At 39.1% G+C, this 17,174-nt stretch overlaps 1 protein-coding gene across 5 annotated transcripts in view; it reads right to left on the bottom strand.

The window, feature by feature from the left end:
* Positions 1–4,425: 4,425 nt before the first annotated feature.
* The window catches only part of ACBD5 (acyl-CoA binding domain containing 5), a 31,531-nt gene continuing 18,782 nt past the window's right edge, over positions 4,426–17,174 (bottom strand). For all 5 annotated transcript variants that reach the window (XM_027560102.1, XM_027560101.1, XM_027560099.1 and 2 more), the window contains 4 exons: positions 16,558–16,757; positions 15,193–15,237; positions 14,218–14,327; positions 4,426–6,382 (listed from right to left, as the gene is read on the bottom strand). In XM_027560102.1, the coding sequence (XP_027415903.1) occupies positions 6,370–6,382; positions 14,218–14,327; positions 15,193–15,237; positions 16,558–16,757 (368 nt within the window). In that variant the 3' untranslated portion in view covers positions 4,426–6,369. The remainder of the gene's footprint in view (positions 6,383–14,217; positions 14,328–15,192; positions 15,238–16,557; positions 16,758–17,174) is intronic.

Here is a 17,174-nt window from a genome sequence, read left to right as displayed (position 1 = left end):
TCTGCTATTATTCTCCAAAACATCTTGAAGACCATTTTCAGGTCTGGTCACTCTTATTTGTCAGGAAGAACCATCTTATTTTTAACCAGTTCCAAACAGACTCAGAGTCCAAAAGACTGTGCAAATATTTACCGTTTCCACCTGGCCTCCTTTCAGTTAATACCATGCCAGCCGTGTGTGGGTCATTCTAACTGTGCAAAGTGGAAGGGTCAGGGCAATGTTTAAAGGAGGGAGACTGAACAGAAGGCTATTGGACCAGCCCATCTGGATTCAAGACAATTTTAGAGGTAGAATCAACAGGACTTACTGATGGATGGGATGAGAAGGGTGAAAGAATAGGAGTTCTGAGCCTGTTTATTACACAGCAGCATTGTAGCCGATACCTTTCTTGTACATACCAAGTTATGTGGAAAAAACATACTGCGAGCATCCAAAGAGAAAAAAGACTGGTAAGAGATAATAGAAGATACATCTATTGGTCTTGGAAAAAACACTGCAAGCATCCAAAGAGAAAAAAGACTGGTAAGAGATAATAGAAGATACATCTATTGGTCTCTGCCTCTTATTCCCAGCACAGAGTTCCTAAAACCTTTTAATCTCCAAAGTGATAAGAACACCAGGAGCATTTTTTTGTTGTTGTTCTCATACCTGATCTTTGGCCGATTCCTCACCCAGGTCTCCTAGATCCCTTGGGATTTCCTGGGTGATAGCAGTGCCTTTTGTTCTAATGAGGTGACTCTGGGTGGGCTTCTGGATGGGGGGAGCAGAGGGTGGGGGGAGGGGGGTCACCAGAAAGACCCAGCCATGATTAGAAGCTTGGAATTTTCTGGGACTTCCCTGGAGGTCCAGTGGTTAAGACTCCGAGCTTCCACCGCAGGGGGGCAAGGTTTTGATCCTTGGTTGGGGAACTAAGATCCTGCATGCAGAGCAGCTCTCTGAACCCTGTACTTGGGGGATTCTGATGGAGGCTTAGTCACATAGGCAATATCAAACATTAACTCTGTTTCCTTTCTCTAGAGAATGTAATTTTCTGCCCCACCCTGCATTCTCATTGATGAACACAAGGAGGCACTGGGAGAATGGTGCCCCTAGAGAGGCATGGAAGCTCCACACCACTTCCTGCAGCCCTTCCATCTACAGGTTCATCTGTATCTTTTACCACATCCTTTGGAAACAAAGTGATAAACGGTAAATTATTTACACATGAGCTGTGCAAAGGGAGGGGGAAAAAATAAAATCTTCCATTTTCAGTAGGTGGAAGTAAACAGATAATTCCCAAAACAGAAGTATCAAAAAGTAGCAGTTCACACATCTAGAACCTTGGAGCTAAGTTCCAAACAGCCAGAAGTGCTGAAAGTAGTTGCCTCCAGAGCAGAAATCTATGACACTTTTTAAGGGAGGGAATAGTAACCAGAGGATAATGAAACGACTAGCTATTGTTAAAAATGAAAAAAAAAATTGGTACATTTGCACCAACATTACCAGTGCCTATCTCTGCAAAAGGGATTTGGATTTTTATGTAATATAGTGAAATAATAACCCAATTATTGGTGTAATATATTGATACATAAGATCTTATGGAAAAACTCAAATGAACTTTTTGGCCAACCCAATATTACTATCATCATGGTAGCTATCAGTTTAAAAGCATTTACTATATCCTGAACTATATCTTATCTATGTACTTTATGCATACATTAACCCTATGAGATATTTTCATCAACACTGTATAGCTTAGGAAGCGGAAACACAAGGTAAGGGACTTTCCATGACTGCACAGAATTTGAACCCAGACAGTCTGGCTTCAGGGCCTGCGCTCAGTCCTGACAAATTGCAAGTCATCTACGCTAGTCAGGACTCTGGTCCAAGTATCAGAAACCTAACTTAAACTGTCTTAAGAAGGCAAATTTATTAACCCATGTAAACAAAACTGTGTAAACCCTATGTGTAAACATAGGGATAGGGTTTTCAGAGTTAACTGGATTAATGGAGTTGAACTCACAGTTTTCTGACTCTTGTTTAAGTTCCTAGATCTAGATGTTAGCTTATTTAAGCCTTATTTAAATAAGGCTTATTTAGAAGTTGGTTATTTAAGGCTCCTCCAAGTGGCAAGATAGACATCCTCAGGATCTCTCAGTTATAACCTTAGAGGCTGTAATTTAAAGAGAAAGAGAATGCAACAATGAGACAACCACTACATGCCTATCAGAATGGCTAAAATCCAAAACACCAACTCCCAGTGCTAGCAGAGATGTGGAGCAACAGGAACTCCCACTCACTACCGGTGGAAAGGCAAAATAGTACAGCCACTTTGGAAGACAGTGAAGTGAAAGTCACTCGGTCATCTTGCAACCCCATGGACTGTAGCCCCCCAGGCTCCTCTGTTCATGGAATTTTCCAGGCAAGAATACTGGAGTGGGTTGCCGTTTCCTACTCCATTTGGAAGACAGTTTGACGGTTTCTTACGAAATTAAGGGTGACTTTACCATGCAGTCCAGCAATGCTCTATTAGTATTCACCCAAGTGAGTTGAAAACTTATGAGCACACCAAAACCTACTCAGAGATGTTGACAGCAGCTTTATTCATGATTATTAAAATTTGGAAGCAACCAAGATGTCCTTTAGTACATGAATAAAGAAACTGGTACATCCAGACAATGGAATATTAATCAATGCTAAAAAGAGATGAATTACCTAAATCAGAAGGCAGTAAACTACAGCCCATGGGACAAATAGGGCCCCTTACTTGTTTCGTAAATAAAATTTTATTGAAACACAGCCATAAAAACAAAAATGAGCTATGAAGCTATGATATTACATGGAGGAAATGTAGATTGCAAAGTGAAAGAAGCCAGTCTGAAAGGGCTACATACTGTTATGACTCAAACTATGTAAGATTCTGGAAAAGCCTTTCTCTCCAAGCTCTGTGAAATAGATCCGGAGAATAACTCTTATTGCTTCACTGATGGTCATACAGCCCTCCCTGGGATTGTCACTGTGGTCAAGAGGAGAAGGAGATAGACGGGGGCCAGATCTGAGGGACATGCCCATTACTGTGGCTTGGGGTGGAGCAGAATTGCAGGGAGGAAGAGGAGAGTGATGTTTTATCAGCGGGGGGAATTTGTGCTGGGCAGGAAAAATGACAGTGGCTACACCTCACCTGTATTATGGATAAGTTTAAAAGTTGTTTGTTTCTTTGGAAAAAGGAAAGAACACTTATCATTTTTCAGCTTGAAAAACATGGTTCCATTGAAAAGGAGGATTAATGGAGAGAAAGACAAGATCAGGGTGAAAACAAGGAGAGAAAACAAGGACTAAGAAGTAGAAAAGAAAATGAAGAGAATTTAGGACAGTATTAAAGGCCAAAAGACATGGCCTTTCCTGTGTATGGGCAAAACTTATAAAATTAGTATCTCTATAAACTAGAACAATTTTATTCTCAGACAAAGATATGAGACCCAGTTCTAGCCAAGAAGATGGTGAAGGGATGTCCTGTGAGACTTCCAGGAAAGTTACAAGTTTCTTTATTAGATAAGGATCTTTGCCTGCTGATACTGTAGACATTGGACCGAGATGTACAGCAGTCATTTGGCAAACACAAAGAGAAGACCCACGCCCTAATGATGACAGGACAGAACAACAGACGGAACCTGTGTCCCTGAGGGCACTGCAGGAGCACATCACTAGCCCTGGACTTCCTAACTCCTTGTAGATGAGGAAAACAACTCAAGCTGCTGCAGTTAGGTTCCTATTACAGGCAACAGAACACTGATATCTTAAGGATTACAAACAGCTGTCATCACTTTTATCACTACCTGGAGAAGTTACGGAGAAGGCAATGGCACCCCACTCCAGTCGTCTTGCCTGAAAGTCCCATGGACAGAGGAGCCTGGTAGGCTGTAGTCCATGGGGTCGCTAAGAGTCGGACACAACTCAGCGCCTTCACTTTCATGCACTGGAGGAGGAAATGGCAACCCACTCCAGTGTTCTTGCCTGGAGAATCCCAGGGACGGGGGAGCCTGGTGGGCTGCCGTCTATGGGGTTGCACAGAGTCAGACACGACTGAAGTGACTTAGCAGCAGCAGCAGAGAAGTTACAAGTTATACATTTGTATTAAAAACACCATTTTCTACCTAAGACCAATCGTATGCATTTAAGATGGCTGATGAAGGCTGCACTGAGAGGCTGTGGGAAGCGACTGAGTTGGAATAAAAATCGAAACTTAAGATTTTCACATGATCAACAACACTTTCAACTAAATGAGTTAACCACCACCCCGTTTCTTTTTAATGATGTGTAATAGCATGGCTTTATTTTGAAAGAGGAACAATTACTTTCTCTGAATCCCTACTATTTATTCTTATTTAAGCCTTAGTATATAATCAACGCACTTCTAACAGTAACAAGAAATAAAAACCATAACAATTCTCATTAACCTTTTATTTTTAACTTAATTTTACAGTAAAGAAACAGAAAAGTATTATCATTAAAAAAATACCATAGCTGTCAATCTTAAATGAGATTCTTGTTAAACAAAGCAGTAACACTATGTCATGTAATTACATCTTTACTTGTATATACAAGAACAGTGTGCAAAGTGCTTTTCAAACTATAAAATAAGACTTTGGAATAGGATACAATTGGTTATCCCTAGGAGCTAGTTACCTCCAACTGCTTGTCACGAATCACAACTGCTTACATTCTTACTCTGCATCTTATTTCCTTATATACTAAGAGGAAAGCCACCATTTTCTGATACCAGATAGAGGGCTAATTTTTTAGAATAATTCCAGATCCACAGGTTTAAATTTTATTGTTACATATAATTCAGTTACTGGCTTCATTTTTTTCCCCTAAATAAATAGAGGACAGCTTTTTAAAAGCAAATAATCAGTAGATCCATTTAGACAGACACATTTTAATCAAGATGGGATTAAAAATTTTTAAAAAAACACCAAGTTACATGTAAGAAAAAATCAAGGGAAAAAACAGTCTTCAGAAAAGCAAATCATATTCTTTTTCTTCAGGTAAACAAAGAACCACCCTCTATACTAGGGACAGATTACTTTCTCTCTTATCAAAAACACTCTGAACACATGATGCTAAAGCCAACATCACACATACCAAGAATATTTAAAAATCATTTGATACTAAGCCTTTGAATCAGAGAAATCTTGGAAGTGTAAGTAAGGTACATCTACATGAGCAGGGAGTTTCAGAAGGTATACAGGAAGGACAATTCCCAAGAAAGCCTTCAAGAATCTAAGTTACAGTCTTCTTCTTAATCTGTAGGTGGGGGGTTGGGGAGAGACACTTAAATTTACATTAGTTGGGTGTGTCTTATTCAAATAGAAGCTTATGGCCTGCTAGCTTGCAAAGCCCTCCAACACCCCTTGAGAAATAGGTATGTCTCCAATATTATACCCCGAAGAAAAACTGAGGCACTAAGAGGTTAAGAGTCCGGTCTGTGTGGTTTATACCAGTTGCAGAAAAGTGATTTTTCATGTGTTTCCTTTTGACCTTTGTAAAAACAGTATAAATAAGTTTTCATTTTATATTTCAAAGCACCCTATGAAGCAGAAACAAGATATTCTCAGTTAAAGGAAAATGATTACAAAGGAATCCATGTATATAACTGAATACAAATCTTATTAATGATCTGCAGACTCAGAACACACTGACAAACCTACTTTAAGCCCACTCTTCATCATTTCCATTAGCCGGTAAGGTCTGTTCTGTGAATCATTTGTAAAAATGAAGCCTAGTACACAGGGCTCTGCTTTGTCATGATGCCTGAACACTGAAGTCAGAGCTGTGCATGCCCAAGTGGGATCTTGAGCAGCCCACAGAGTGGATGTGGAGAAGATTCTTCCAGTCTTTTTCTAGTAAACTGCATGGCGGTTCAGTGACTTAAAAAGACGGTTGATTTATTAGTTGAAATTCACTCCTGGTTTGCATACTTTCTCCTATTTAATTTAGAAAGTTAAAAATACCCAGTTATAAATCTGTTCTCATCATCACAACTATAACTGGGAAAAGCAGCTTATCATTCTCTATGGGAGATAATCAGGTAAACATGTTACCAAACAGTAATTAATAATTTAATGTCCTTCGAAGTCAAGGCTAGGGGAAATCTATGCTACTTATCACCTAGTTGAGATTGATTATTCAAGTATCAGCAATATTAGTCCTTAAAATGTTTATCATTTGTGTAGTGCAAAATATATATATATATATGTACACAAACCAAACTACTGGACAACAAAAATGTAATCATCACAAACTAGGATTTTCGTGTAAGCTCCACAATTGGTATCATCCCGAGGTTATCCAGGGCCAGTAGATTTCTTCAACAAAATGTCATTTTCTTTAGTTCAATTTTCTTTGAAAAGAGGAAAATAAACAAGGTCTTATGAGTATAAACGCAACCTGAATATGAGACACATCCATACCAAACAATTTGCTGAATGGTAGGTAACATAATAATAATACTCAAATTCAAAATAAGACCATGAAACTACAAATGATTCTTATGCAGTTACTTCATGTCACTTAGAGCGCAACAGGAAAGATCCACCTGCAAGTGATGACATTACCAAGTTACAGTTTCCAACAAACAATTTAAATGCACCTTCCCTGGCAGAGAGGTTCAAGAGGGAGGAGACATAGGTATACCTTTGGCTGATTCATGTTGATATTTGGCAGAAACCAACACAGTATTGGAAAGCAATTATACTTCAATTAAAAATAAATTTAATAAATAAATGTACACTCCTCTTATGGCTTCTAGAATCTCATCTAGTTGGCTATTCCACAGTTCAGACTTTTGCAAATTATTTCATAATTTTATCAAAATGGAAAAGTTCTGAAACAAAAAACTTACTAAAACAACAAAAGTTTGCTAGATGCACAACCTGAACTGTTCATTTAATCAACACATATTATGTATCTGATACTTTCTAGGCACTGTGCCAGTGACTGAGGATCACCCATCCATAAGGCAGGCTCTCAGCCCTCAAAAAGCTGTTTAATTGATGGGATGGGGTGGAAAGGACATGTGAACCAACAACTCAGATACGTATAATGTGACAGTTTTACTAACAGCAGGGTCAGTTACCAGGGAAGGATAAACTTGTGAGCACAAGACAACAATCACATGTGATCTGAATTCTGGGAAAGGACCCACAGCTGTAAAACTTCTAAACAGTCCTCAGCATTGCAGAGGCCAAAATGCCTGAAACTGTCATTACACATTGATTCCTCTCCTCTGTAGAAGGGCTTCCCTCATTCACATGGCAAAGAATCTGCCTACAATTCAGGAGACCCAGGTTCAATCCTAGGGTCGGGAAGATCCTCTGGAGAAGGAAATAACTACCCACTTCAGCAGTCTAGGCTGGAGATTCCAACGGACAGAGAAGCCTGGCAGGCTATAGTCCATGGGGTTGCAAGAGCCAGACATGACTTGGTGACTACACCACCACCTTTGTAGAAATAATCTTAGGCAATGCCTTGGCAAGGATGACCTTGTACATAACTAGACATTCTTTATCCTCTGAAGAAATCTTATGTACATCTCGGTGTGACATTTTAAATAATCAGATGGATTTTCACATAACAGGAGAAGATTACTCATGGCATGAAGGAAAAAAAACCCTGGAGGAACAGAATCATGGGAGTTGTAAAGACTGCCTGAGTGAGGTGTTAGCAGAAATGCTGACAGGGAGGTGCCTGAACTCACGTGATGCAGATTGCCATACAAGGTCTTCTAAAGATTTACCAAAAAGCACATGACTTGATGTATGAAACCCCCAATCTTCAACTGTAATAGGGTAATAGACATAAGTCACTATTACTATCTTCAGAATTTGGGGATTTTTTTCAGGCACTTATAAACTTTCTCTCCTTTTATAAAAAATTAACTTGCATAATGGAGGGTATAGGGGGTAAGAGAAGTTACAGAAAATAACAGAAAAGAAAACAGGAATAGCATCCTGCCTTCCCCCAGCCCACTGAACTCTGCTCTGTCAGGAATGCTGAGATGTTTCTGTGCCCCAGAAACCTAGGCGTGACTTTTGTAAAACACTTATTTATTTTTAATTAATTAAAAATATGCTTGCTTCAAAGTACAGGCTATCACAATTAAGCTAATATCACAATAAAGTGAGACAAGCAAATTTTCAGGTTTCCCAGTGCATAGTTTACACTCTACTGTAGTCTACTAAGTCTGCAATAGCATTATGTTTAAAAATACCTGTACATTCCTTCAATTAAAAATTGTGAAGTCAGTAAGTCATGTCTGACTGTGCAATCATATGGTCTGCAGCACACCAGGCCTCCCTGTCCTTCACTATCTCCTGGAGTTTCCTCAAACTCATGTCCATTGAGTCAGTGATGCTATCCAACCATCTCATCCTCTGTCATCCCCTTCTCCTCCTGCCCTCAGTCTTTACCGGCATCAGGGTCTATTCCAATGAGTCAGTTCTTCACATCAGGTGGCCAAAGTATTGGAGCTTCAGCATCAGTCCTTCCAGTGAATATTCAGGGTTGATTTCTTCTAGGATTGACTGGTTTGATCTCTTTGCTGTCCAGGAACTCTCAACGAGTCTTCTCCAGCACCACAATTCAAAAGCATCAATTCTTTGGCACTCAGCCTTTTTTATGGTCCAACTCTTAAATCCATACATGACTACTGGAGAAACCATAGCTCTGACTATTGGACCTTTGTTGGCAAAGTCATCTTTGCTTTTTAATATGCTGTCTAGGTTTGCCATAGACAAACCTTTTCTACCAAAAATGCTTTATTGCTAAAAAATGCTAACCATCATCTGAACCTTCAACAAGTCATAGGAATAACATCAAACATCACTAATCACAGATCACCATAACTGATTAAAAAAATAATGAAAAAGCCTGAGATATTTCAAGAATTACCAAATAAGACCAAGAGACATGAAGTGAACAGATACTGGGAAAATGGTGCTGATAGCCTTACAACAGGGGTGTCACAAAACTTCAGAGTTTACAAACTAGAATATGTGCAAAGTGCAAAAAAAAAAGGAGACAAGGTCTGCTTGTAACATTTTAAGACTAGTCTTGTGGACTTAAAACGTCTGTTTTCAGTGATTTCCCTGGCGATCCCGTGGTTAGGACTCAGTACTTTCACTGACGTGGCCTGGGTTTGATCCGTGGTCAGGGAACTAAGATCCCACAAGCCATGTGGTTTGGTCAAAAAAGAAAGGTCTGCTATCAGTACTTAAGACTTAAGTCATGGACAACTCTAATAGCAGAATGACCAGGTTAGGTATCTGAGGGAATATGGTACCACAGGAAGTACCATCTTAGGAGGCTGGCTGTTCGGGGCCTAATTTTGAACAGGGCTACAGATGTTACTCTTCATAGCATGCAGAAAGAATGTTTTTCAGATACCCTGCAGATTGATATAGGATCTCATTTACTTTTATCATTTTCTAATGTAAGCTATTATATATAGAATGGATAAACACCAAGGTCCTACTGTATAGCACAGAGAACTGTTTTCAATATTCTATAACAAAACATAATGGAAAATAATATAAAATGTATATGTATATGTATAATTGAATTACTTTGCTATATAGCAGAATTAACACTAAATCAACTATAAAAAATGTACATTCTTCTATACTGGGGGGAAAAAAATCAAGCAGTGGACCTTAAGTATTACTTTCCATGTAAAAAAAAATTTTTTTAAAAGCTTAACACAAATAGATAAGCAGTTACTTTACATGTGTATAGGATTATCTCAGTGTATGCTTGCATCCAGATGCATATATATATATACGTTAAATAAAATCAAAGCCTATCCATGTCACATGGTACTTCAGCTGCTCTACCAAGAGTGGGCATTTAACCATGTATTCAGCACATATTTACTGAAAGCCAGATACGTGCCAGACACTGTGCCAGAGCATGACATACAGAATGGGCCCTCTCCTGGCCACACTTTTCCCATCCTAAGACGATTTTTAGATCTTTGTCTTCATCGCTAACACGGACCTGTCTCCTCCAAACCAAGCACACTGTTCTCTAATCTTCTTTCCTATGACACTAAAAACCTGATAAACACTGCCAGATTCAGTTCAGTTCAGTTCAGTTGCTTAGTCATGTCAGACTCTTTGCAACCCCATGGACTACAGCATGCCAGGCTTCCTTGTCCATCAACAACTCCCGGAGTTTACTCAAACTCATGTCCATTGAGTCGGTGATGCCATCTAGCCATCTCATCCTCTGTCGTCCCCTTCTCCTCCTGCCTTCAATCTTTCCCAGCATCAGGGTCTTTTCAAATGAGTCAGTTCTTCACATCAGGTAGCCAAAGTATTGGGAGTTTCAGCTTCAGCATCAGTCCTTCCAATAAGTATTCGGGACTGATTTCCTTTAGGATGGACTGCTTGGATCTCCTTGCAGTCCAAGGGACTCTCAGCACCACAGTTGAAAAGTATCAATTCTTCAGCACTCAGCTTTCTTTATAGTCCAACTCTCAAATCCATACATGACTACTGGAAAAACCATAGTTTTGACTAGATGGACCTTTGTTGGCAAAGTAATGTCTCTGCTTTTGAATATGCTAGGTTGGTCTAACTTTTCTTCTAAGGATCAAGTGTCTTAATTTCATGGCTGTAGTCACCATCTGCAGTGATTTTGGAGCCCCAAAAAATAAAGTCTGCCACTGTTTCCCAATCTATTTGCTATGAAGTGATGGGACAGGATGCCATAATCTTCATTTTCTGAATGTTGAGTTTGAAGCCAACTTTTTCACTCTCTTTCACTTTCATCAAGAGGCTCTTTAGTTCTTCTTTGCTTTCTGCCATAAAGGTGGTATCATCTGCATATCTGAGGTTACTGATATTTCTCCTGGCAGTATTGATTCCTGCTTGTGCTTCATCCAGCCCAGCATTTTTCATGATGTACTCTGCATGTAAGTTAAATAAACAGGGTGACGATATACAGCCTTGACATACTCTTTTCCCGATTTGGAACCAGTCTGTTTTCCATGTCCAGTTCTAATTGTTGCTTCTTGACCTGTATACAGATTTCTCAGGAGGCAGGTCAGGTGGTCTGGTATCCCCATCTCTTTAAGAATTATCCAGTTTGTTGTGATCCATGCAATCAAAGGCTTTGGCATAGTCAATAAAGCAGAAGTAGATGTTTTTCTGGATCTCTCTTGTTTTTTCAGTGATCCAATGGATGTTGGCAATTTGATCTCTGGTTCTTCTGTCTTTTCTAAATCTTACTTGAACATCTGGAAGTTCACGGTTCATGTACTGTTGAAGCTTGGCTTGGAGAATTTTGAGCATTATTTTATTAGTGTGTGAGATGAGTGCAATTGTGCAGTAGTTTGAACACTCTTTGGCATTGCCTTTTTTTAGGATTGGAATGAAAACTGCCAGATTAAAACATGCCTAAAGCCCCTCAGACAGCATATTAAAAAGCAGAGACATTATTCTGTCAACAAAGGTCTGTCTAGTCAAGGCTATGGTTTTTCCAGTGGTCATGTATGGATGTGAGAGTTGGAAATGAAACTGAAAATGAAGATTATGGCATCGGGTCCCATCAGAAAGCTGAGCACTGAAGAATTGATACTTTTGAACTGTGGTGTTGGAGAAGACTCTTGACAGTCCCTTGGACTGCAAGGAGATCCAACCAGTCCATCCTAAAGGAGATCAGTCCTGGGTGTTCATTGGTAGGACTGATGTTGAAGCTGAAACTCCAATAATTTGGCCACCTGATGTGAAGAGCAGACTCACTGGAAAAGACCCCGATGCTGGGAAAGATTGAAGGCAGGAGAAGGGGACGACAGAGGATGAGATGGTTGGATGGCATCACCGACTCAACAGACATGGGTTTAGATGGACTCCGGGAGTTGGTGATGGACAGGGAGGCCTGGTGTGCTGCGGTTCATGGGGTCGCAAAGAGTCGGACACAACTGAGCGACTGAACTGAACTGAACTGAAAGCCCCTCAAAGCCAAAGCTTTATTTCTGATTCAAACATGGCTCCACCTCCAACCCCGGTTGGTTTGTTACATGTGTAACCAAACAATACATAAAAACACCATCTCATCAAAATGCAATTGCACAGCACTAAATAATTTACAACTTGGAAGGACTAAACACCCAGGATACACTGAAAACTGGATACAGATTCAATAATAATAAAACAGAAAATTAAAAACAGAGCAAAGTTTTCCCATTCAGAGACATCTGTCAACAGATAGAAGGCATACTTAGGAGGACTGTTATATACTTTCACTAGTGAGGAACATTAAAAAATAATAATCATTTTAGAAAAACTGTAATTTTCAAAGACTAAGCAAAGTACAGTTTGTTTTTTCAGTTTTTAATAAAGTGACAAGCTGCTTCAACCTTAAGTGTGAAATAATACTGAAGTAATAAGCTTTATGTTTTTTTGTCCTGTGCCCAGTTTCTCTATTCTCCAGTCCCCAACTTTCAACAAAGGAAAACATGAAAAAGAATTCTTGAATGCACTACAAAATATATACACACTTTCCATTAGCACCACTGTTCCCAGCTGCTTAAATTCAGCATAACCACCTACTGAAAAACAGTTTGGCTCTTTTTTCCTCCTGTTATCAGGGATGTTAGGATTTAAAACACTATATAGAAACCAACCATCACAGTAGAAACATCAATTGTGTGGGAAAAGAAAGGATTTAAACTACGGTCTAGATCTTAACAGCTGAAATAACACATATACAGATGGCTTAGAAAGGGGTAAATGACACTGAGAAAGCAGCTTAGGCTTCTGAAATCCCACCTAAGTTTCTGTAAGTCAGCAACTATATTCCAAGAACACTAATGTATCAGAAAACTTACTGAGTTCATTTATAAAGATAAATCAAACTGTCATAACATAAGCAGAGAACAAAGAAGACTAAACTGAGGTCACGTGTGTTTTCAGTTTCTCTACTATGAAGTACTCTCACTAGAGCACTTAAGAGTAGTAAGCCAGTTACCCCTGTTATGTAAGAGAAGGGTAAATATTTGGTTTTTGCTTTTGTTATCATGTGCAGTAATTAGAAACGTCAGTTCTTTGATAGAGATACAACAGACATACAATTATTTAAATTTGTAGGTTTTTTAAAAAATGTGTTTCTACTGCACATGCATAAGAGAACACTTAAAATCTTACCACCAAACACCCCCTGTCTTTTCCCCATTGGTTCTGACCTAATGAGAAATGGTGACAAAACAACAAAAACATAATCAATGAGGCCAAGAACGACCAACATTTGTCCCTCTGCCCATCCAGGGAAAATAATTCAGTTTATGTAGTGTCTCAAAAAATTGCTCTGAAGATTTTCTTGAACCCAATAGTTTTGGCCTCACATTACTCCTCATCTAGACAACCTCAGAGTACTTGCCAATGATTCTATTATTTTCCGTCTTATCTGAATTACTTCCTGGCATCCAATCTGGAATTCTGGTTCTCAAATTAGAATAAGCCCTACTTCTGGAGACAGTCCACCACCAGGGTGAACATTTTCTAAAGTGCCAGTGTCTATATTTCTAAGGTACAGAAAATGAATGCAGGCATTTTTCATCTGTTGTCCTTTAATATTAGCAAAGGGCCCAAAATAAACATCAGATGTTAAGAACATTATTTCTCCATAAAACTTATGCCTGTAATCAATCATTTTCTTGTTGCATGAATCAAAAGTGTGCAAATTCTTTAGATGCTCTCAAGTGAAAAAATTTTAATCTAACAAGTGTCTAGCAACCCACCAGATATCATTACCAAGGTAGTCGCAGTCTCAGATCAGTACAGGATGTTCAGTATGACAATCCATCTGTAAGATGGACCTATTTCCCTGACTACTGCTGAAAGCTCTGCCTGCTGTAGAAGAGTTTGCATACCACTTAGAATATATACTGTGTAGAATTATATACCAGTGTGTAAACTGGTAATATAAACAGGCTTCCCTGGTGGCTAAGACAGTGAAGAATCCACCTGCAATGCAGGAGACCCAGGCTCGATCCCTGGGGCACAGAGATCCCCTGGAGGAGGAAATGGCAACCCACTCCAGTATTCTTGCCTGGAGAGTTCAACAGACAGAGGAGTCTGGTGGGCTACAGTCAATGGGGACGCAAAGAGTTGAACATGACTGAGTGATTAATACTTTCACTTTTTTCACTTTACAATTATAAAACTATCATATTACCTTCTCCTTCTTTGGTAATATAAATGCACCAACCACTGAGCAATAAAAGGCCATATGATAGCGAAGGTTAATGCACCAGGAGACATCTCGAAGGGCCACCAAGATGGTCTCTGAGAAAATAAAATAAGCTGGTCACCAATCTGTTACATGTATAAACTTAAAAACACATCTAGTTCATAATTTTTAAAATATACAATAAAAGATTTCATTCCTCCTAGAGGGAGGGAGAAGGCAATGGCACCCCACTCCAGTACTCTTGCCTGTAAAATCCCACGGGCAGAGGAGCCTGGTAGGCTGCAGTCCATGGGGTCGCTAAGAGTCAAACACGACTGACTGACTTCACTTTCACTTTCCACTTTCATGAATTGGAGAAGGAAATGGCAGCCCACTCCAGTGTTCTTGCCTGGAGAATCCCAGGGACAGGGGAGCCTGGTGGGCTGCCGTCTATGGGGTCGCACAGAGTCGGACACGACTGAAGCGACTTAGCAGCAGAGGGAGGGAGATAATTTTAGAGCATAATTCATGTAGACTCTCAGAAGTCCTTCAGACTGACAAGACAAACATAGATATATAATTTTTTAAATCTTCTACTTTGTATAGTGTAGCCAATGATTCAGCCATACATATACATGCATCCATTCTCCCCCAAACTCCCCTCCCATCCAGACTGCTACATAACATTGAGCAGAGTTCCCTGTGCTATACAGTAGGTCCTTGTTGGTTACCCATTTTAAATATAGCAGTGTGTACATGTCCATCTCAAACTCTCCCTTCCCCCAACCCTTCCCCCACAGCAACCAGAAGTTTGTTCTCTAAGTCTATGATTCTCTTTCTGTTTTAAAACAAATATATTTTAAACCTCAAAGTTCAAAATGGTAAATATTATTTTGAAAACTTTAAGAGTATCATATAATCTATATTTATTGTAACCTGTTTGAAACCCTGGTGCTTAGCTTTAAGAAAAGAATTTCTTACCGGTGAAGTGGGCTGATTACTGGTCTGTAATGCTGATGATTTTGCCTATAAATACAAACAAACAGTGATTTAGCTTTGACAGAAAGAAAAAATACAGTACTTTTTTCCTATTTCCTGTCTTTTAAAAGAAGCCTGAAATATTAGTTTATTGTCAATTTTTCTGCTAATTATGATTATCCTGAAACTCACAGTAACCAAATTAAAAGTCCCTAAAGTTGCCAGCCAAATAGTTATCTTTGGCATTTTATGTTTTATAGTAGTTCAAATATAAAATTATCAAAATAAAACCTTAAATTAATGAGCCATTACTTCTTTTACATTCTTTTTAAATTACCTACTCAACATTTCTTAATTCCTTAAATTCCACATAAACTACCAACTTACAAACATTCGAGGAGAACTGCAGCCCTGATCATTAAGAATGCAAAAATGTAAAGATCAAGTGAACAATATCCAAGTATTTGTTTTGGAAATTCATGATCAGCTATAGCAAACCACAGTGGAGGTCAAATTATAATTTTTCCTTTCTCTCTGCTTAGAAGTTTTCATCTTAAAAATAATTTACATTAAAGTATGGGGAAGTTAGTATATTAACCCTAGAGCATTTTAAAAAGAGGTCAAAATAGAGGACCATGCTTACTATAAAATGATGACACTTCAATGATGGACTCTAGGACATTAGCTACAGTCTCTGTTAGTGCCTAAAACTGTACTATTCAACAATTCTTATTCTCCTGTTCTTCTTCTTCCTACTTCCAACATGGTACTCCTAATTTTATAGACTGAAAATTTCCTATTACTTTAAGTGGTATTTGGCTTTTGGCACAGTCTTTTCTGAAATAATATTTTCAAAAGTAGATCCTTTTAAAAATCATTAATCTCCACTGATGTGTGTAAATCAGATTTCTTTTTTAATCTAACAGCAAATAATTACTGTGCCCCCTACTTGGAATGAGGCTGCATGCTTAAGCAGCAGTAAATAAAATAGTTCCTACAATCATGGTGTTTAATAGCCTAACAGGAACAAGATATTAAACACACAGTACCAAAAAAATCACACATTCAACATTGAAAAACCATTTTGTAAAACTCTTACTGTGTACCATTTTATGCTTCCAGAATCTCTTTCTTAGCAAAACCATTCAAATCAGTGTGTTTGAATATTTTTCTCAGTGTGTTTGGATACACCTCTTGATAAAACATCATCTGAGCCCTGTTCCCTAAAAATAGATTCTTACTTAGCTGCTAAAATAAGGTTTGGGTATCATTTGTGTGGTCCATTTAAATCAGATTAACGCAGATTGCAGCTGCACACTGTTTGACAGGATCAACAGCAGATAAGACAAGACAAATGCAGAAGCCCACCTGTGATGCCGCCAGCATCTCCAGTTTGTGGAGTCTCTGGAGGACGTTCTGCATGTCCTCCTGCAGGCGCATGAGCACAAGCGCGATCTGCTCGTTCAGGCTGCCCCTTGAGCCTCTGTCCGAACCCCAGCGTTCCCCATCACCTCCACTTCCCACTTGCCGACCCTTGCTTCCTTCACTCAAATGCTGCATCCTGTGCCCTATTTTAAGAGACCAAAATAAATTACTTTTTGGCTCAGTGGTAAAGAATCCACCTGCCAATGCAAGACACACAGATTTGATCCCTGGGTCGAGAGGATCTCCTGGAGCAGGAAATAGCAACCCACTCCCGTATTCTTGCCTGGGAAATTCCATGGACAGAGGGGCCTGGTGGGCTACAGTCCACGGGGTTGCAAAAGAGGGACATGACTTAGCACCTAAACAACAACAACAATCATATTTATAAAAGTAGAAATGGTGGGGTTTGGGTTTTGTTTTGTTTTTTTCATTTTTCCTGTTTCTTTGAGATCTAAATTTCCAAAGTGGAGTGGAAGCAATAATAAAGTACACAAAATAAACTACTAAAATCAAAGAAGTTGACATAGGTGGAAACTTCCATTTATACTTACTGTTTTTTT

Source organism: Bos indicus x Bos taurus, chromosome 13, assembly GCF_003369695.1.
Source record: "Bos indicus x Bos taurus breed Angus x Brahman F1 hybrid chromosome 13, Bos_hybrid_MaternalHap_v2.0, whole genome shotgun sequence".
Classification (NCBI taxonomy): domain Eukaryota; kingdom Metazoa; phylum Chordata; class Mammalia; order Artiodactyla; family Bovidae; genus Bos; species Bos indicus x Bos taurus.
The sequence above is the reverse complement of the archived record's forward strand: the minus strand, read 5'-3'. Positions and strand labels throughout refer to the sequence as shown.